The following is a 21,584-nucleotide window of genomic DNA, read 5'->3' as shown; positions in this document are numbered from 1 at the left end:
AATGAGAGCAAGACTGTATTAAATACCTAACTCATGCATAAACAGTGCATGGACATTTTAATGGCCAAGCGCCAGCATCTGTTTTGCCTCTGGAGAGCAATTACAGACAGTGCTATCAAGACAAAAGCAATTCTACTTTTGGGGCTGGGAAGGATTAAGTTTCCTTTTGCTTCCTCTTTGCACTCTCCATCACTCTCTACCTGTAGCTGAGTGAAACCAGTAGGTGCCTATACACCTTATTGCTTCTTTTTGTGCTCTTTAGATCCTTCAGTGTCAATGGAAGCAAATGCACTTCTTTTTTTAGCCACCCTTTTTTTCTCATGCTCCCTTTCTCTTTTGGTTATGACTCAGAGACCTTGGAAGAAACCCCTCCTCAAGCCAAGGCTGGATTACAGTTTTTGTGCTTTGCAGACATTTTCAGAGAAACATAAAGTACTACTATATTTTTGCCTTAGAAATATTAATAAATTCTCCACAAAATATACAGACACTTTTCAAGCTCAATTAATGTTTTCATACGAAACAGCACTGCCAGCAAACAAAAGAAATGCTACAAAGAGAGCCCTCAATCTTTTAAAATAATTTTCTTCTTCCATCTAACACAGTCAGCCTCTATTAATTATATAGCTACAATTTTCTTGCCTACCAGAAACCATATTTTTATCCATTTACTGAGTTTTAGAGATAAAAGCAATGTAAAAACTGTGGTCATTATGTCTCATTCAGATGTCTTTAACAGCAGTTTTCATGAGATTCAGTGATGCTCACTGCAGATAAGTTAGCCATGCTTATAAAAATCAAGCTCTGCAATCCTCCCAAAACGCTGAAGAAAAAAGCACTCATAGATAGAAAAAACCCATAATGTATAACTTCTGCCATTTGTGCTAAATGCCACAGTTCTTAAGCATGGTCTCTGGCCCCAATTCTTACTTTGAAAATTTGTATCATGCAAAAAACAAGTTGTTTTAAAACCAATGTTCAAAAGGACAAATGCACATAGCTTAAATAAACATGCCATATCAAGTGCTAAAAAGGAGCTTTACAAAATAATTAATGGGGCTTTAAAACGTAGCTGTGACCCAAGCCAAGCAACTCTTCCATAAACAGGGTTACCATAAAAAAAAAAGGCTAGTTTGGAATAGTCATTAGAAATGTGAAAATGAATTATTTAATCCCACTTCATTTTGCTTTTGACAAGCTATGATCAGAACTCGACGTGAGGTTAGCAAAAGAACAAAAATCGTGTGTATTCATTTCAACTGATTTTGTGCCAATCTGTTCTTCGTGATGTATTAATAAGGACAGGGCAGGCAGCATCAGGATCAGTGAGGGCTGCTCGTGCCCTGCAGGACAGGAAGGCAGGAGCCAAGGGCAGTAACAACAAAATGCCTGCACTAAAGCTTCTGATCCAAAACCTCTCATGCTTTAGGGTAGCACCAGCCTTTACATCCAGATTTTCCCACCAATGCCCAACCAAATGGGGGCAATTTCTCCAGAGCTGTTAAGTCCTGGAGAGAGCAAAGATCTTTTGAGAACCCTCCTGTCTGGGTGAGGGTCTTGGGGGACAAGTTCCACCAGCTCCTTTCCGAGGTGCTCGCTCATCCCTTCCCCTGGATGGGCTGGCATTGCCCTGCAGCTCAGTCCTGTGCTCTAGCCAAGGTTCATGGGGCTGTGCTCTATAACCAAAGCAATGGGAAGACAGGAAGGGCTGGGAAGGGTTGCGGATGCACATGCTGCATTAGAGAGGATCTCTCACGCACAGAATTGCACCCTGTGATGCAATTACAGCACTGCCATCATCATTAACATTGTGAAGGCCTCTCAAAGGTTACAGAGGCAGTGTCTGCTGCATAGCGCCAGACAGCAATGTAATGCCAGGTTCTGCTAAGGCCCTCAAACCCTCATTTCAAGTATTCTTTAACATTCCTTGGCATTAAGCTTTTTACAAACAGGAAATAAATGCTTTCTTCAAGCCATTCGTCCATGAAGCAACACTTAGTCCTTTTAAGAAATAAGAAGAGAAGATAGGAGTGTGTTGGCAGATATTTCTCAACAGTTTATTAATTGAATTCCTGCCCTATTCCCACTCTTTTCCTTGCTTCCATCTCAGACATTTCTGTGTACTAATTACTATTACTAAAGGAATCGCACAAATACACATCTTTGAGTACCCACAGTGACTTTGGAAAGGGAAAAGCTGTTCCTGCTCATGGCAAAAAGAAGAGGTAGCAGGAAGCCACCACGCAGCTCTTCGCAGGTGCGCGATGACACGATGTGCACGGGAAGGTTGGATGAGCTATCCAGCAGAGGGCAGTGGGAAGACAGATATGGAGTTAAAGCAATTAGGATATCCATTTGTCATGCATACGCCTCCTTCCCAGCCTTTGGCATTTTCTCCCCCAGGAATCAAGCCACCCGATCAATGTTATTAAACTATAACTTGTAATACTCGAGGAGAGAGTGACCACCCCCTGCACACATCATCCTCATGGTGCAGAGGAGGAAGAGGATGTATAGAGGGGTTAACCGGGTTTAGAAAATACTATACTTTTATGAAAAGAGCCACTTGGAAAGCGAGTCTCAGAGGACACTCACAGTGGTCTGGTCCAAAAATTACTGACAATCAGAAGTTTGAAGTTTCAGGAAGTTTCTGGCATGACATACTCTTGCATGTTTCTCTCTTACATGTCATTTATAATTTACGTTTTAGATACTATATATTATTTCTTCTGTGTGCTTAGTATTGTTGTGACCTCATATAAATATCATGGTTATTTTGGAGGTTGTTGGGTTGTTATTTTCCCCAAGAACAGCTTGAATCATGGTAGGAAGCTGAAGCACAAACCTATGCTTCTGTTAGATACATGCAGGAGTAGGACATGCAGCAAGGACCTTCTTTCTCTAGCAGCAGAAACCACCACTGTGTTTTCATGGCCAAGCTGCTTTTAATGGCCGAGCTTCCCTCTCACCTGCGGGAATAGCAAAAAAAAGCCTTTGCTCTTACATCTATGTTAAGCTCCAAGTGTTATAGGCATAAACAAATAGCCCATGCGACTATAGACATCTTGGCATAATGTGCCACCAGGACTGCAAATAGTGTGGCTGGCTGTTAAGTCTCCTTTTAGGATATTCACATTAAGCCACTGCTGTCAGATGTCAGCAGCACAAAGTCTTACAATTAAGATGTGCTCAACGAAGTCCCTACTGGAAAGAGAACCAAAACACTATTATGAGCTCATTGAAATTTAATGTGCCTGCAGACTGGATACTCCAGAGAGGAACAAGAAATTCTGCAAATCCTAAAAGAATATAAATAGAAATTCAGCATTGCATTGGAGGAGGACACAGTAAAACAAAAAGTTGAAAACTATTTCAAAAAGCTGAGTTTAAAATAATTAGCTTTTTCTTCTTCTTTTTTTTCATGAAGAAATTAACAAGCCAATCAATGGACCAAACAACAAAATATATCCCTAAATTACAAAATTTGAAATTATACAAAATTTGAAATTAGTTTTTACTGCACCACTCAACAAAATCCTGAAAGAGTTTCTGTTTTGTGCTATGTTTGCTGAGTTATAGCTCTGTTCTATTCTGGTTTTATGACAAAATTAGATGAATTGTTTACATGTTTTTACATATGTACTTTTCTTACTGTCTGTTTTAAATGCTAAAATGTTTTGGTTTACCCTCATGTCTAAGCTTTTCACTTTTCTTTCCAGTGGTTTGTGTTATCAGCAAATGAGCAAAGAACTATATACATATTATATAAATATATTACATTGCACCCAGTTATGACAGGAAACATAACACTACCTATCTGACATCTTTTTTAAGATCAAAAAGAAAACCCATATGGGAAAACAATGCATCTTTCTTCCATTTAAACCGAGAGAATTATTTTTAAACTTGATGGTAATTTGTGTTACAAATATTACAAGCAAAATTAGGAATTTTTAGTATGAATTACAATAAAAAGGACTTATCATTATGGTGTATTCCTATCTTTTTTGAAAATCCAGTATGTTTCTATATATTTTTAACACTACTTTTTACTGTTGATTTGAACATTTGACAGTCCTATGATCTATTTTCCAAGTGTTAGGACTGATTTGCATGCAAGAAACAGAGTAATTTAAATACTCACTTTCACACTCTTTGGGGCTGACAGGTTTAGGAAATAGAAGTTTAGTATTGCGGAAAAAAGTCACTTTGAACTGTAACTACTGTATCTACAGGGTAGTGATTTTGCAGAATCCAACTCCAGGGCAGCAATTCTGTTATTTTACTAGTAAGTTGTATGAAAGAAAGAACCAGAGTTTTTTTATTGTTATTATTATTGCACATTTACATTTCTTACATGCCTCCAATTTAGTCTCTGTAAATGTCAAGCTTTTTCAAACCAACACTTTTCCCAATTCACATTGTTGCTTTTTTTCTAGTCTCCTCACAATCAGCAATGACATCAGTGACCACCAAACAACATGCTCAGTGCTGTAGAGAATCCCTGCTTCACCTTTTTTCTCCTTACCCCTTTTTCCAGCGTCACAGCTAAACTGAAACAAATGTCCACTTTTCTTTCCCTTTGGATTCAGTAAACATGCAACCCTGAGACCCTAATTGGTCTCTTTGGTCTACCTTTCTGCAGGTGTCTCAGGCCCCTGTTATTGCAGTGAACTGCACTGATGCCTTCCCCAGTCCAGCTCTGCTGGGCAGCAGCCACACAAGTTTGGGGAGAAAGATGAAATCCTGCTTCATTTGGCAATGCCTCTGGAAGACAAGGCATTGGCTCCCCATCTCCCGCAGCCCAAGGGTTTGCAGATTCCATGGATAACCATCATTCCAAAAGCAGAGCCTAATTCCCCACTCAGATGCTTGTTGCTCCTGGACCAGCATTTAATCCAGAATCCCCCATGCCCTCCCTGGCTTCCTGCCCCGAGGACATCTCACCAAAGCAAAGGCATTCGGAATAACACCGGCTGGCAATTAAAAGCAGGATGGGAAACTCACAGAATAATTATTTTAATTGACTACTCTTCTTGCTATTTGTAATCTAGAGGAAATCAAATTAATTCTACATGAAGAACGACTATTCTGCAGCAAAGTGTAATTCCTGATCTCTGGGGCTTCAGCTTACTAGTTGTCAAATTATCCAATTACACACTTGTTAAAATCCATTTTGGGGAGGTTTTCATAGCTTGTAAATAAATAATTTCAAAAGCTTTAATCCTTGGAAAAAAAAAAAAGAAAAAAAAAGCACTACCTAAAAACCACAGAACACATGAAAAGCAACATCAAGAAATGGAAAACAGGAATACTTGACTACTTGGTTCAAGCAGTACTGTAATGCTGATGGATCTAGTTCAGAAACATGATATTTGCTGCTTATTTTTGAGATAGAATTTATTCAGATCATCACTCTGAAGGGAACAAATTAAGGCAACTTCCCTTTCATTATGTCAATAGTGGAAAATCTTTTCAAAACCCCAACTATAAGGAGGTGGGGAACAAACCAAGACTGTAAGTCAAGCCAAGGGTACTGACATGCTGGCAAGTGTCCAGGAAAGAAAGAGCCACCAACCTGTTTAAGGGCTGGATCACAGAGCATCTGAGAGGAGGTGAGGAGAGATGGGCTCATTCAGCCTCAAGAAGATCAGGGAAGACCTTGCTGCCATCTACAACTCCCGGATTAGAGAATTCGGAGAAGATGGAGACAGACCCTTCTTGGAGGAGCATGGCAATGGGACAAGAGACACAAGCTAGAACATGGGAAATTCCAGTTAGGCATAACAAGAAAAAAGTTATTTTGCTGTGGGAGTCATCAAATACTGGAACAGGTTGACAGAGGAGTTGTAGGATCTTCATCCTTGGAAGCATTCAAGACTTGGTTGGACATGGCCCTGAGCAACCAGGTCTCTGAGCAGGGAGGTAGAGGCACCTCTGGAGGTGCCTTCCAACCTAAATTATCTGCTGATCCTAACTGCTCTTTAGAGAGATCTCTGATGAAAATGGGCAGTGAAGGGGCAGAAGGGACACAAGGATACACTTAAAGAAATGTACTGAAATCACTGTAAACTCTGAATCCTAATGCAACCGCATTTGACAAATCTAAGCACAGAAGAATACTTCCTATGATTTTTTCAGCAAAAACCATTTAGCTGTGAGAATAAAGATTTCTTTGCAATATTTACTACCCTTGTAAGGCAGCAATGTGTTACAAAATCCTGTGAATGAAACATGACATGAAACAAAAGAAGAACAGAAGGCAGTAATCTGTTTTCTATAAACTCAGTCTGACTGTATATCGATATAAGTAAGCAAACATCATCCATGGTTGAAAAAGGGAATAAAAAGAAACTTTTTGAAATGTCTTTAATATAACTGAGTCTTGTTAGTAGCAGATGTATGGGTACTGGAAAAGTAACCCAAACTAGATGATGAAAGATTTTCAGCAATTGTTTCCTGATTCTGGGTACACAATAAGAAACATCTAAAAACATCTTGCTCTTAAAATCAAGCAAAGGTTTTATCTACTAAAAGAAGATCTCCTCCAGCTGCCTTAAATTGAGCCAACCAAAAATCTAAATTATCAAATATTTATGAATACTTCATTCTGAGAAGTCAACTCACCACCAAAATACTCCTGTTATAAACTCACAGCACTTTTAATAGCAATGGTATGAAGCTGGAGTAGAATAGTGATGGTTTAGCCAGGCCTTTCCATCCTTGTGTACACTGAAGCACAAACTAGTTCTGCATGGAACTTGCTCTAAATTCCGTGTTTTTCCTGGTCCTTCTAAATCTCGTAGTATTTCAGCAGCTTCAGAACAAAACAACACAGAAAGCCTGATGGGACTAAAGGATTGTGCTTGTCTCAAGCCAGTTCAACCACACACATCTTGTCCAGAAAACCATATGCAGCTCATGCTTATGAAAGAACAGCAGCTGCTACACAAACCCATTTTTCTTAGGCTTTAATTCATAAGAAAAAATATCCCTGTGTTTGTTCCTGCTCCCCTAGGGGACACAATTTTTGATGCTCCACATCAAATTGTGTCGCTGCCAGCGGCTTTGCCGGCAGCCAGACCAAGTCCTCATTACTCATTCTCCCACTCAGACAAAAACGGGGTGACTGTTGCCTGCTATTATTACAGGTGATTACAGTGTTAGTCAGCTAGCAACTGCAGCTCCCAATTCAAAAACAAGATTTCTAACCTCCTGTCTTAAACCCCAGGAACAACAACAACAAGATCCTTTTCCATGGCACTCTAGTTATGATGGGCAGAGTGAGTTTAAGTGGCAAAACCACTTGATGGTTTGTATTGCTTGCAAATTTGTGTAGCAAAACGCCTGCATTGACATTGCAGTGAATGCAGTTGCTATTTCAGTGCTTGCTCAACTCAATGGGTCAGTGAAATGCCTCATTCCAAAGGTACAAGAGCTATTACTTGTTATTTCAAATGGTAAGGCCACCAGTGTCTTCATTAATTCTGGAAGGAAAAAAAATAATAATAAAAAAGGCATTTGTTGTATTGTGGAGATAAGGCAGAAAGCAAACATCTTTGATTGCCAAGTACATGCATTATTTTCTCATTTCTTTGTATGTGAAACAAAATGCTCTGCTAGTGACTCACACATCTGTCAGTTTGTTGGTATTTACACAATATAAGTCTGCCAGAGCAAGGCCAGAGTTTAGAACAATAAAAATAATAACAATATAATAATAAGTCAAAGACCAAACCAAGCCATTTTTAAAGGGCAATCCTAATTGGAAAATAACCTTATACAATTAGCCTTCTTGCAATTGAGTATATTTTCTTCGTGATCAGAGTCATGTAGGAATACCAGAATTGCCACAACAGACAGAACCACTCAGCTGCCTGGTGCATTACTGGGGTCACAGATGGATACCAGTATCAGATACCCTGAAAAGGTAGAAATAATTGACATCTCCATATGGGACAAACATCTCTTAGCTTCAGACACCTGTGATTCAATTAGTTTCTGAAACATAACAGATTATTTGTTTTCTGTTTACTGTCTGAAACATTTTCTTCTAATAGCTGTACAGGCTCATTACAGTCATTAGAATGTGAAATAGAATCTAATCTGACTCATGCATCACACAAGGAATACAAAGTCCTTGCTGCTGAAGTTGCCTGAATCACAGAGAACAAATCCCAGTAGTTAACTTTTGAAGACAGGCAGAACTCAGAGACTAAGAGTAAGACAACCTGTTCCTCTGAGCTAATGCAACCTTGTTCTAGAGTTAGCTTTGAGTCAGATTTTATTTCTTGCTTTTAAAAACAAACAAGAAGCAAGAGCCTACTGCTGCAGTTTGCTAATGATATCAGTTTGTGATGCATTGGCAATACTGAAATTTGGGCTAAATAAGAACAACCTGATAAAATCAAGGATTCAGGAAATAAAAATGGAATGAAATACAGTAAGGCACAGTGCAAAGTCCAATCAGAAGGGCTAAAGACAAGATTCAGCCATCAGTTAAGAGCTCTTCAACTCTTCAGAGCAAGAGGGGATGAGAACACAGCATTTGATCCCAGGATGATCCGTGTCATTGTATAAAAAAAACCCAAATTACCACGTGTGCTACCCTGACTGCTATGTGTGCTACTCTCTCTAAGCAGACCTCGAGGGGTAAGGATAAATATCAAAAAGAAGGATTTGCTCATTTAAAATGAACAACAATAGTGACTTAAGAATAGACAGCTTAAGTGGTTGTCACTAAACTGATGGTTGGAAGCCTTCTTCAGATTTCAGTGGGCAATGTTTCTTTAATTGCCTCTCCATACAAAGAGTAAGAAGATCTACCTAATTTTAGGAAGCAATACTTATGAAAAAGATTGTAGATAGCTGATATCATTTTGATTTAAAAGGTTTCTTTTCAGAACTGCTCATTCAATATTTTAACTGTAATTTAAAACCATGAATTAGGAGGGTAAAAGCTTTTATCTATTATCTAGACATCTTTTTTGTAAAGCTGAGTATCAGTGGAAGTTTTCAGAAACACTCAGTGTTAAAGCTGAGCTGGGCAGCTGATTCTGGCTGGTGCGATCTTGCTCTTGGCTACCAAGTGAGATCCAGGCTGGGCATAGTCAGCAGCAGTTTAATCAGTTCAATTAGTCAGCAGCATTTTAATCAGTTGGTCATTTATATCATCTATATCATACACGTAAGGCTACAATTTGAAAAGTATTTGCACACACTGAGGACAATGTTGTCTCAGTCTGAGCTTGATATCCAGGTTCTACCAGAACAGAAACAGCACTAACTAAAAATGAAATGATTCAGATAAATATATTCATGAGGGCATTCACACTGCAAGCATTTTTAAAATCCTACAGTGACTAGCACTGCATGGCAGCTGATTCCTGTAATTATTAGAAATTATTTTAATAATGAAATGCTTTCTCTGTAATGGATATTCCCTTTGCAACAGCAGTTTATTTGCTCTATTTCTCCAGCTTCTTATGTTGCTGATATGTAAAACAGTTTACTTCCTGTCAGCATTTTTGTTAATTTTTCATAAATAACATCAAGAATAAGACAAAACAATAAATTATCTAAAAGTTATAATGTTATATGGTTGTTTGGATTTTGAATATAATTTATTTAATTAGACTGCCATAAATATAACTACTCAGAAGCCAAAATGCATTCATTGGGTTTGAAGTCATGAACATGACCATCTCCAATGGGAGTCTGGGTTTTCATGGGATATACCAAAACACATCTATTCCCAAAATACAAACTTAAATTTGAAGTTTGCAACATGCTATACCTCCAAAATATTTCTGCCCCCAAAATAAAGTCAACACTTTTTTACACCTATTTATTCACTTGATCTTGTAAAATAAATATTGCAGTTGTGTTTATATAACAGCAGTTGTGGTGATACAAGCGTTGCAAAAACAGTGGTGCTAGTTTAGAAGGAAAGGGGGTTAGTAACCCCACACATCGCCTGCATCAGGAAGACAGCTCACCCAAGTTTGCTGCAACGAATTTCATGACAGCTTAAAAAATAGGTCAGTTTGATCTGCATGGAAACAGTCTTCCTCTGCAGAAAGACAGCTGAGTGTTTGTGGACTTTTCTTAGGGTGGTGATGGTTCACCCAGCTTTAGGTTCATGTTGACGAGATTGCAAGTGTGTACTCAGTAGGAAGGACAGACAGACACTCAGTGGTCATATGAGCATGAAGCTAAATGAGGCCCAACGAGAGCTTGTCCTGCTAGTCCCTGAGAAAGGCGAAACCTCCTAATTCAGCCCTAGTGCCCAGCAAGATGTCCTGCCTGACAGGTTATTTAATTACCAAGATTCTCTGGTCAAAAACAAGGCTGAATTATCAACTCTGAAATGTTAATCCTACAATCGTACAAAGCACCCCAGTCCCCAGTCCCAATTTCTGCAGACTCAGAAAGACTTACGGTTTCCTTCTTTGAAAACCTAAGGTGAGGAATCTGCAACATTTTCATGAAATTTCTGAAGTGACACTGAGGATGCTGCAGATGCTTTTGTTCTGTATTTTGCAGGAAAGTAAAAATAGAGTATTTTCTAGGTAAAGGACTACAATAATAAGAGATTTTTCAACCTTCAGAGCAACATCTCCATCAATGGATTTTATGCAGCATTCATTTTGCCCTTGTGCCTTATCATTGTTAAATAGAAGCCAGAGGCAGAAAAGGTTTCAGGCATATACACACAGGGAAGACAACAATTTAGAGATTAAGAGCTGGTTCGGTTAAGAACCATCCCAGGTATTTTATTATTCACCATTTTTCCTATTATTATTTACAGAACAGATTTGCAGTTATCCATTTACCAGCATGTCAGATCTGCCCTTTGCCTTTCTCAATAGAGATTATCTTGTGTGTACACAAATGACTACGAAACTCTTGTGTCTCTCATCCTCACCTAATCATTAAGGTTCAAGAAAAGGTGAACACCACAATTATGGAAGAGCTGACAGAATGTGTAAAAACCAATGATAATCGATAGCAGCAAACGTACAATTTGAGTGATTAAACTTGTGCCATTCATTACTTAATGAAACAAGAGGGAAATAAAATGGGAAAGAAATGCCAGCAAGAGGAACTGAAAGCTGATTCTTTAATATGGCAGTAAAAAATAATGTTATATTCCTAGGAAATTCATGACTGTCTTTTCCCTGGCTGTCACACCACACGGCCAGTGCTCAGCTCACAAAACCTCAGCAGCTTAGCATGTTCCAGGATGGTAAGGGACAAATGGCCCACATGCCTTTTCATGCCTGGTTCAAACGTCTTAAGATGTGTTGACATTTTGTGCCTAAGTAGATATCCTATTAATGATGAATTTCAAGAGAAGGAAGTTTAGAGACAGTTAAGGTGTATTAGTTGACAACAAAGCCTGAAATAGATACAAGTCTTTCCCTACTCACTCATTGTGGAGAGATTCCCTGGCCTTCCATGTCCAGGCTTCTCTCTCCGGATAAAGTTCTTGTTGCTTCCAGAGGCCCTAGGCCACTCAGCATGTTCTCATGCAGGTCCTTGGCCACAGATCCCTGGTGACAGGGCTGGCAGTGGCATGGGAGGGGGTGACAGGTGGCTGTGCAAGGAACCCATGGGAGACAGCAGGATCTGGCCAAGAACATTGTGCTTTACAAATATCTACATCATCCACCGCTTTAGAGGGTGTTTTAGCTTCTGTCAACAAGGGAGACATTTCTAATGGCTATAAGAGGCACTGCAAAGCAATCATGGTAAAAGGTCAATAACTTTTTATAACCCTGGATAAATATCTCTGCCTGCATTTCATCAGGCTTAAGGGAAAGGATCATGCATGGCCAATACCCAAGCAGGTGCTCAAAGCAAGGCTCTCACAATGTTCTCAAATTAAACAAGACTCCTCCCAGGCCTGTCCCATTCCATTAATAAGGGCAGGCTTGGGGCCCATGCACAGCTCACTGAGATGGGTTTTAGAGAGCGTTAGTCTTTAAAATTAGAAAAGAGGTTATTAAAGTGTCAGAAATTTCAAATTTTATGGTACCCCCACATCTATAAAGTACAACGCACAGCTTTTCTCATTAATATCCTAGATGTTCTGCTGTGGTTTGTGTTGCTGATATTGGTGAAGTGCCCTGCAGGAGCCTCAAAAGCTGGAATACTAATATGCCATAGGAAAAAATTATGCACTGGAGAAAAGCAAGGTGATTGCATCAGGTATCCTAATAACTTTAGCAGAAGCTACCTTCTGTTGCATTTCCAGAGCATCTTGATATTGATATCTACATCTTTCCATTGTAACATTTTGTAACTTACAAAGAGATAGCAGAGGCTCCAAATTGACCAATATTCTGCTTTGCAATTTACAAAACCATAGTTGTTATCGCAGAAGACTACAGAATACAAAGATGGTTCAGAGGTGGTATGTGTCAGTCCATCAGAAAACAAAACTCTGTCTAACGTTAAAGCAGTAAAGTTGTTCTTTTGAAAATTTAACTTGTAATTGAAATAATTCAACAGCTTTTCTGTTTGGTGCTTTAAAACATGAAATTACATGTTCCACAAAGAAACCCAGCAACACCAACCCAAATTAACTCCAATCCAGAAACAGACCAACCATATCATACTGCTTTTGTTGTGGTTTGTCCTAGCTAAAAGAATATTTTTCACTTTAAAATTTTTAAATTTAAAAATTACAAACTGGCTCTGACAAGGTCATGGAGAAATCTGGAGTACCAAGCTAATCAAAGTTATGTATATTGAAAGGTCTGCACCTGAATCATCATTTACTAAGTATAAAGTGAGGTACTGCAAATATTTGGAGATTTGTGATACCCCAGAGTTCATTCCATGACACTCCAGTTAATGCAGAGAAGGTTAAAACTATTTCCAGGGCGTCAGTGATGAGGAGACCCCGTCATTCATCTTTGCTGTCTCCGTTGCCCATTATCCAACACCTGTTGGCTGGTAAAATGTCACCTGCTGACAACTTTATAGACCTTATATGACCTTTGAGCGCAGAATTCTGCACTTCTTGAAATTGTGCTGTTTTTCTTCATCTTTTAGTGGAAATGAAGAGAGAGAATCTCTATTCTTAAGGACTACTTGACAACTACATTTCTTAGTAGGATCATGGGAGATGAACCAGTGTTTTCTGCAACCATTGGAATTGTTAGTAAGACAGTTTTATCATTAAACGGGTGGAGTGAAACAAAAAAACAATATTGCAAAAACAAAACAGATTGTGCAAGTCAGGTCACACGTAGCCCCTTAGCCTCCATCCTCCAGAGCATGTGTAACAGCCCAGCAGAGCCCAGTCTGCACGCTGAAATCCTCCTCTCCTCCAGCAATGCGGTGGAGATCACACACTGCTCAATAGCAACAACCAGGCCGTGAAAAGAGCCACGAGAAACACAGGGCTTGAAAACCCAACACTTTGTTAGCCACAATTTCAAGCGGAGACGCCTGTCTCAAATGTGATATATCCATTAGTAGTGAAACAAGAACCATTAAAAAAAGACCAAAATACTTCTTGGTGAAATAAAGCATCACAAAATCTGAGTATTTTTAAAGTGGCTAAATTATAACTGCCTTTATAAGCTCTGTGTAGTTGAAAGTGCAGACAACCCCCTTTAGCCTTCAGTAATGGCATAATTAACTATCAGTAGGCAACCATCCAGGTTATGTTTTTTTAAGTGATTTGAGATTGATTTTTGTTTTGCTTTCAGTGCTAAATAATAAAGTGTCAATATTTTCTGACAGATGGCCCAAGAGCAAAAACAGGGCAGTCAGCCTTTCAGACAGGCCTGTAAGAAATATATGAGGGGAGGGAAGAGAAAACTCAGGAAAAAAACTTTTCTACTTGGAACCTGGAACTTTTTTTAGAAAAGACTAAAGCTGAACAAAGAACCAGGGGCCTTATACTGTATTTTTTGTTCCATGGGTAATTAAAAATTATTCAAAAGTCATGCCATGACTTTTATTTCTCCTTTCACTCTCAGATTAATGCAGAGACAGAATTCAAAAACATTAAAACTTTGGATTCGGGAAGTGCTTAAACACTAGAAAAAAATGTAAAACTGTTTGTGATTCAAATAAGATACATACAACACCAAACTGTGTTTAAGGATACCATTCCATGCAACATCGGGAGTGAGGTCTGAATAGGGGAAACGGCACCAATGTGGTTTCTGCCCTCAAGTAGTCAGTGTACTGGTCAAAGAAAGCAAAACTGGGCCTTTTTTGACTACTTGTAGTTTGCCCTCATGCACACATTGATCAGTAAATGGGATGAATTTGAGAAGTTAGAATCTATTTGCTCATGGTAGTACCCCCTTCTCCCTCAGGCAGATCACTAGCATCTGTCAGGCTCCAGAGTCGTAATGCAATACTGAAAACTTGCGGAATGCCAAATAATTTCTTACCATAGCCAAAGGGAGAACTCCTACCAGGTCCTTCTGGCTTACGTAGATCTTGGAGATGCCGAGATCAGATGTTGTATCGCCGGGATATTCTACCTGCCATGTGATGAGTTGGGTCCCCGGTGGGTCAGTGAGGTCTTCAATTTCAAAATCAATCTGCATGATTTCAGAGGAAGGGCCATCCGCACTAGAAGAAAGAAAGAAAAGGAAATTTCCGTTCACATGACTGATGAGCCAGCAATAAAATTGCTTTTATATTAATAAAACATTGGATTAAGACTCTTCCAAAGAGATGATTTGGTGGGATGATGGATTTAATACTGAATTAATCATTTGCATTTAACTTAAGATCTCAGAGCAATTCCCATACGTTCAACTGACTTAGCAACGTGCTGTAAAACAGACTGCTAAGGACAGCATGGTTGTACAGAGAGAGAAACAAAAGCAGATCAAGGTAAAGCTACAAGACAGTTAATTGCACAGCCCAAAAAACCAACTCCAAGCCTCTCTCATTACTGAGCAAACTGTTTTTCTTCCTGTTAAAGTAACATATGAGAAAATCTAAAGGGAATCACTCCTGAAATGTGAAATTACCCCATTAAAAGCATCATCTGCTTTTAAAAGAGAGAGTCATGGAACAGAGGTCGGGCTCAGGCTGGGGTCAGTGAAGAAGGGCAGGGTGAGGAAAATAGAACCAGTCTTTAGCTCTGCTGCTATGTTACTGTGAATGTCGGTCTGAAGCTCAGTTTTGCCATTTATTAAACTGGGAATAATATTTTTTACTTCTTGGGGGGAGGGAGAGTTACAAAACTGGGTTACTTATTATTGGCCAAACCTGCCAGGATTTGGGAGTAAAAAACACAAGAAAAGTAGAAATGTTACAATTTGTGATTTCCCAGGTTACCGTGTTAATACTGCTTTGCCTTTATATGTTATCCTTTCTGTAAGGTTGGAATTTACTGAGCAGGTAAACCGCAGTCAAATGGAAACATGAGTACACGAATAAAGTAGAAATTTAAAAAGAGAAGGTAAGAAAGGGGCTCAAAGGTGCAATTCCTGTAAAGCTTGCTGTAAAATCAGCTACTCTATAGAAAGCAATGCAGTAAAGTTTCTGCTGTGTATCTTGGCAAAGGGAGCTCTCTAGGCCAGTGGCATTTATAGAGACATCAAAGTACTTTGTGATATACTGCAAAGTTGTTGAGGAGTGCAGAAATCCCTAGCAGTGCCAAAAGGCAGGGGACTTTGGGAATGACACGTGGAAGCGCTGAAGGCCAGAAGGACCCTCAGTGTTTGTGGAGAGGAGAAAGGAAGAGCTGAATTTCTTTCAGACTGAGGAATAATACCCAAAAGAGAAGGAAAGGGACAGTGCCAAAGGGTCACTGCTGGTGGCAAGCACAGAGAGTAGGAAAAGAAACTATTGCTGGTAATCTGTTAGAGAAACATGAAAAATGCATCCAAATCTCACCCCATTTTTCCTAACTCATGTGGAACAAGAGCTGAAACTAGCCATATTTTTTACAGCAACTGGTTATAAAAACAGCCGCAATTTGGGATTTTCACCAAAATACTCAGACATTTTATCATTCTGAGTAAATCCAGGGCTTTATCCAAAGCTGCTGTTTGAATAGTTTAATCAGATCATCTTTAAGGCTTGGGTTTTAATGGAGCTACTCAGTCCTTGCTGTCCTGGATGGAATTTAAAAGGCACCTCTTGTTTCCAAGGTGTTTCCAAAAGGGAGCACATTGTGTTCATTTTCGCATTTTTTGTCAGAAAAAAGAGTCCAATTTCCAAAATGGTGCAGCCTTATTTCATGCTGACCTAGGTAGGATCAGAAAACTGCTTTATGCAGCTGCAACTATTGAAACTCAGTTACCTTCATTGTACGAACAGGAACTTGCAATGCGTTACCTATAAATACCTGGCAGTGATCCTGTTTTTGCAGTGGGAGCTATCGCAGTTTCTGTGCTCAGATAATTTAATCTTCATAGAGCGAGCCCTGGTTTTGTGCTTCCTCACAGGGTGCCTTTGCTCAGGCTATCACTGCAGTATCGGTGGTCCTGGCCCAGGCTGGAGTCACTGCTGCACACAATGGGACTGCAAGGAAGGCAGCTACAAAATAATTGCTGGGAAAGGGAATTGACCACAACTTTTCCAGATATGTTGGGATTAGGAGAAATGTCCTTAGGCCATAGAATGCTCAAGGTTGGAAGGGACCTCTAGAGATCATCTAGTCCAACCCCCTGCACACGCAGGGTCACCTAGAGCACGTGGCACAGGACTGCGTCCAAGCGGGTTTTGAAGATCTCCAGAGAAGGAGACTCCACAACCTCTCTGGGCAGCCTGTTCCATAGCAAAACAAAAGACAAGTAAAAGGGAATGGGTAAGATGGGAGGAGGGAAGTGAGATGGTTAGAGCTGGAGAGGAAGAACAGAAAATTTTGTCTTCTTCTATTTCTTTATGTTATTCTCATCTCAAGTGCTTCTCCTCTCTAGAATCTCTCTGAACTGCCAAAAGATCAAGACCAGCTGAAAACGGACAGTTGCACTTTAGGAACTGATGTAAGGGGTTATTTTGTAAGGGTTTTATGTAAGGGTTTGCTAGAGAGACAATTTAAAAAAAAATCCCAAGCAAAATGTAATCTTTGGAAAAAATTTGAATAGTAACAAGTTTTTTTTTGCTGGATCCCAAAATGTTTTGGTGATGCATTTTTGTGTTTCTTTTTGGGGGAATTGTAGCAATGACCTACAGGGGATGTAGTTCAAATGCAGCGTGTTCTCATTCTCCTTTATGAGACAGGCTCCTGGAAAGGCATCTCCACAAACGCATCTGGGGAGGGAAGGCAGAGCTTCAGGGAAGCCTCTAATCATACTTTGCCTTAGAGATGCAATCTGACTGGGAAGTATCACCCTTAAACATGAGCATGGTCCTTATTTTCTTAAGCTACAGTAGCTCTGAACCACTGGAAGAGTTTTCTTTTAATCTGTTCTTTAAAACTGGTACTTTAATGAAGCATTTCTTGTAGGAAAGTAAAAAGGCACTTTGCTACTAAGCATGATTTTGATTGAAAATATTTGAACCCATTCATCTTAGCAATACTAGGTACATCTAACCAACAAGGTCACAAAGCTCCTCAAAATCAATAAGAATCTCATTACTGCTACCAAAGGTGTATAGAAAAAATGCTAAAGTATTCCATGACCTAAAAGAATGCCCAGGCTGTCAACACTAGGTCAGGAACTTCTGTTTAATTACATTATTTGAACTTTACTCATCACTACCCTGAAGATTCTTCCCTGTACAATTCCCATGGATTTGTGCCCCTGGTTTTCAGTGATAGAGACCTTTCTTAGCTGTATTTCACAACTGGTATCTCTCAATACAGAACTCAAAAAGTCACCTATGTGAATAAAAAGGAAGAGGAAAAAGGAAGAGGGACACAGGGAGGGAAAGAATGTCAAATCTACATAAGAGCTTGCGAAACATCCCCAAAGCTTTGCCTGGAGTGGGGTGTCTCTTGGGTAGCTGAAGACAGAAAGGCTGTGTATCGATCTCCAGCACAGCAGAAGACCCAGAGAACTGGCCAAGCTTCAGTGAGAGTTAATTTGGATGGATAATGCAGGGGAGGAATCAATCTCTTATTCTTTGCACACTTATGGAATACCACTTGACACTTAACCCCTCAGAAAATACCGTTAAAAAAACATAAATGGAGAAAATTGCACAAATAAAATTCATTATCAGAGGTTAGCCACACTAAAAGCGTTTGTGGCTTTTCTTTTAGGTCAGGGTCCCTTGCTAGGATGGGCACAGATCCTGCTCATCAACACCACCTTCATTCCCTGTGCATGTCACGTTTGCTCCCATCGAGCTTCTGGAGCTCATTTGAGCTCATCTCTGTCTTCAGCAGTAAAATTCCTATTGGGAACTCGCTTGAAATGTCCCACTGCCCAATCCTCTCCAGGTAGGCAAACATCTCACAGTGGCTCTCACGCAATAGCCTGTTGGCAGCTTATTTTCACCAACGCTAAAACCACGATCGCTGTCGGGAGCACCGCAGCGCTTACGGGGACAGCTATGATATGGGAGGTTCCTCAGTTAGTAAGGTTAGCATGGACAAATCCAAAGACCCACGGCACTCATTCCAGCTGAGGTGAGGGGTGGTCAAAGTGAATCAGTTCTCGATGCTAATCCAAAGTCGGGTCCATCACTCAGAGCTTTGCTACTCCTGTAATTTATTGTTTAGGATGGCGAGCTAAGCTGTAATAGAATTCGCAGCGTTGCCAATAAACCCTCATCAGGGGCAGGGCCCTGCTGGGTTCTACGTGGCCGAGATGCTTTGAAAGAGCCACAGGCTGCAGACGAGGAAGACAGAAACCAGGGGGAAAAGAGAAAATCTCACTGCAATGAGGGAAGTCAGTCTTTCCTCCACCGGCCAGGACCAGCAACACCACGGGCACATTCACAGAACCCGCTTTAATCAGCCTTTTATTTCCTGCCCAACACAAGATCAAGCAGCTCTGACAAATAATGAGCAACAGGAGATACTGACCTCCTTTTCAGGGAGTTTTTACTCCATCCACCGAGCCACCCGGCACCTATTTCTCCTGACACATCTCTAGCTGAGACCAAAAAAAAATTTTAAAAGTTATTTTAAAAAGCCTGTGAGTCCTGTTAAATCAGACAAGCTGACACCAGGGCCACCTCCTGACAATGAGGCTGTTACGGGAAGTTTCTTTAGAGAAAGAACCAGCTGCTCTTCTGGGTCTTCGCAAGCCCTGCATCACCCCACTTCCCTGGGGATCTCCTCAGACACCAGCACAGCCTTGGGCTGTCTCCAAGCATCCCGGTTGGAGCATCCAAGTCCTGCTTCTGCTACCTACAGGATCACCCTTGGACTGCACATGAGGATAACAAAACCAGATCTGAACCTGCTAAAACACCTGGACTTTTAATATTTCTCATAAAACGTCATGTAAAGTTTTATCACTGACTTGAGAAGACTATAATGGATACAAGAAGTTTAAAGCTGTGAATATGCTAAATAAGATATATCATAGGTGTTAATGAAAGAGTCTTAGGGAGAAGGGAGAACAAAGTTGGTAATTTTCATGTTTTGCCACCTCCACACAAGCCCATTGGTCCCCAACACATCACGTGGCACCTGAAGCGCTACCCAGGCCAGACTGAGAGCTGCATCCACAGAAAAAATGTTGACAGGGATAACTGGGAACACTTTCCTGTATGAAAGCAGAGGGGCTGACCCTCTGAGATCCAGGAGAGCTGCTGGAGACCATTATCCCTGTTTTACAGGAGAGAGAATTAAACTGGAAGCGACTTCCCTATAAGAAAGGAGGAAGATGATTTATCTGCCGCAAAGTAGCATCTGTCCCTGGTGATTTCAGAAATGAATTGATTTAAAAATAAGTACAAACCATCGGGTGAAAGTAAGATAATGTGTTATGTTGTTATCCCAGATAAAAGCCCCATGCCAGCTCTATCACCTGGCAGGACTTGCTCAGTGCAGATCCTTCCCTGGGCGTTAGGAAACGGTGCAAAGTGCTAAGAAATGCTGAACGAAGGCAGGAGAAAGAGTACGGAAATCAAAACATTACCATTTGGTAATAAAACTTAATGGTTTTCTGAAACAATCTATTTCTGATAGTTTTTTGAAAGGCTTTTCCTGTCTAATTTTCTTTAAAACATAAAAACTTCCAAAAAAATTTTTTTTTTCTTCTCATCTAGTTGCAACCATAAGCCTTTTTTCCTATTAGTATCTCTAAAGCATGTTATACTTGTATCCATTTCCTAACCCTCTTCCAAAAGTAAAAAAAAAACCATGAAAAACAGAAAAATGTCCTGTTGCAGAAGGATGAGAGCAAGGCAGAAAATGAACCTCAGTGAAATATGGATAAAAGGAGGATAGAAAATAAAAGCTGGAAGCTTGGGGTGTGTAGGTGCTTTGTAAGAAAGACAACCTAAAAAAATCAGCATGAAGTGGAAAAAAAAGGCTTAAGAGAAAGGGTTCATGCAGCTAGTCTAGCCAAAAGCCAGAAAAGAAAATCCAGGTTTGAATCTTCTAAGTGAACCAATGTTTACACCAATATTTAAACTAGTTGAAGAAAGGATCTTGATAACCTCTTAGTTTATCTTAATCAAGAAAGTACACATCTAGTTTTGGCTGAATTCTTAACAAATGGCCATAACTTTGATTTCAGGAAAGGGTATCATTTTCCTTGTGTGCGTGATTTTTTTTTTTTTTTTTTTAAGAAACTTTTACAAGAAAAACAACAAGCTGGGGCAACGGGACACATCTGCATTCCTCTCCATAGCTGCCCAAGAGATAGAGCTCACTTCTTATCTGCATAAACAGGTACTTGCAATGCAGCAAACTACTTCTGCTTGGCATGTTTGATGGAGCACTGGAAATTACTTGTCTGGGATATGCAAGTCAAAGTGTGGACTCAGCCAGCAAGAAGACTACAACATAGACATCTGAGTGGAAAAAAGCATAAAATTAAAAAAAAAAAAAAAAAAAAAAAAGGTAACGTGGGTTAGGGCAGGCCAATTTATTTGGCCTTTTCTTTGGTGCTCACCCTCCATGCAGAAGCTGTTGCTTTGTAAATGTTGATAACTTTGATTCAGGCAGTGGTGATTTAAAAACCTCTCTGCAAGAGCTGATGTTGGGTGTAAACTTCATAACCACATTTCATCTTTTATTTTTAATGTAACCTCAACAATCTCAGTGTGCTATCTCCAGTGCAGATCTGCCCCAAAATAACACACACGAGTGTGTCGGCTGCAGGCCAGATGAGAAGTTTCAATGCAATGTGGGATGACACAGCTGAGAAAAGCCTGGGGGCTAAGGGCCCCCTAAGCTAAGGGCCCTCAAAACAACTATATGGGCAAAAAGACTTTTTTTTTCCTCCAGTGATTCTGATTTTCTTTTCCTTTGAGTTTCTGTACCAGCAGTGTGCAATCAATGAATGTTTTCAAGCTATTCTTGCAGCTATACAGGATAGAGATTGCAGAATTTCAGTAAAATCCTTTATTCCTACAACTAGACTTTAACATAAAAAACAAGTATTGCAATATCTGACACTAAATGTCACCAGTTAAGGGTGCAATGTTACATTATCCCAGCTGAGGAGCTGGCTTGGCTCCAGGCC

At 39.9% G+C, this 21,584-nt stretch overlaps 1 protein-coding gene across 1 annotated transcript in view; it reads right to left on the bottom strand.

Moving 5' to 3' along the window:
* TMEM132D (transmembrane protein 132D) overlaps positions 1 to 21,584 on the bottom strand; it is a 209,190-nt gene that overhangs the window by 61,795 nt on the left and 125,811 nt on the right. Inside the window, exon 4 of the mRNA XM_088532496.1 lies at positions 14,421 to 14,604. Within this exon, the coding sequence (XP_088388622.1) occupies positions 14,421 to 14,604 (184 nt within the window). The remainder of the gene's footprint in view (positions 1 to 14,420; positions 14,605 to 21,584) is intronic.

Source organism: Tinamus guttatus, unplaced genomic scaffold (genome assembly GCF_059628265.1).
Source record: "Tinamus guttatus ecotype Peru unplaced genomic scaffold, ASM5962826v1 Tinamus_guttatus_pri_ptg000459l, whole genome shotgun sequence".
Taxonomy (NCBI): Eukaryota; Metazoa; Chordata; class Aves; order Tinamiformes; family Tinamidae; genus Tinamus; species Tinamus guttatus.
This window is presented reverse-complemented; position numbering and strand designations above follow the sequence as displayed.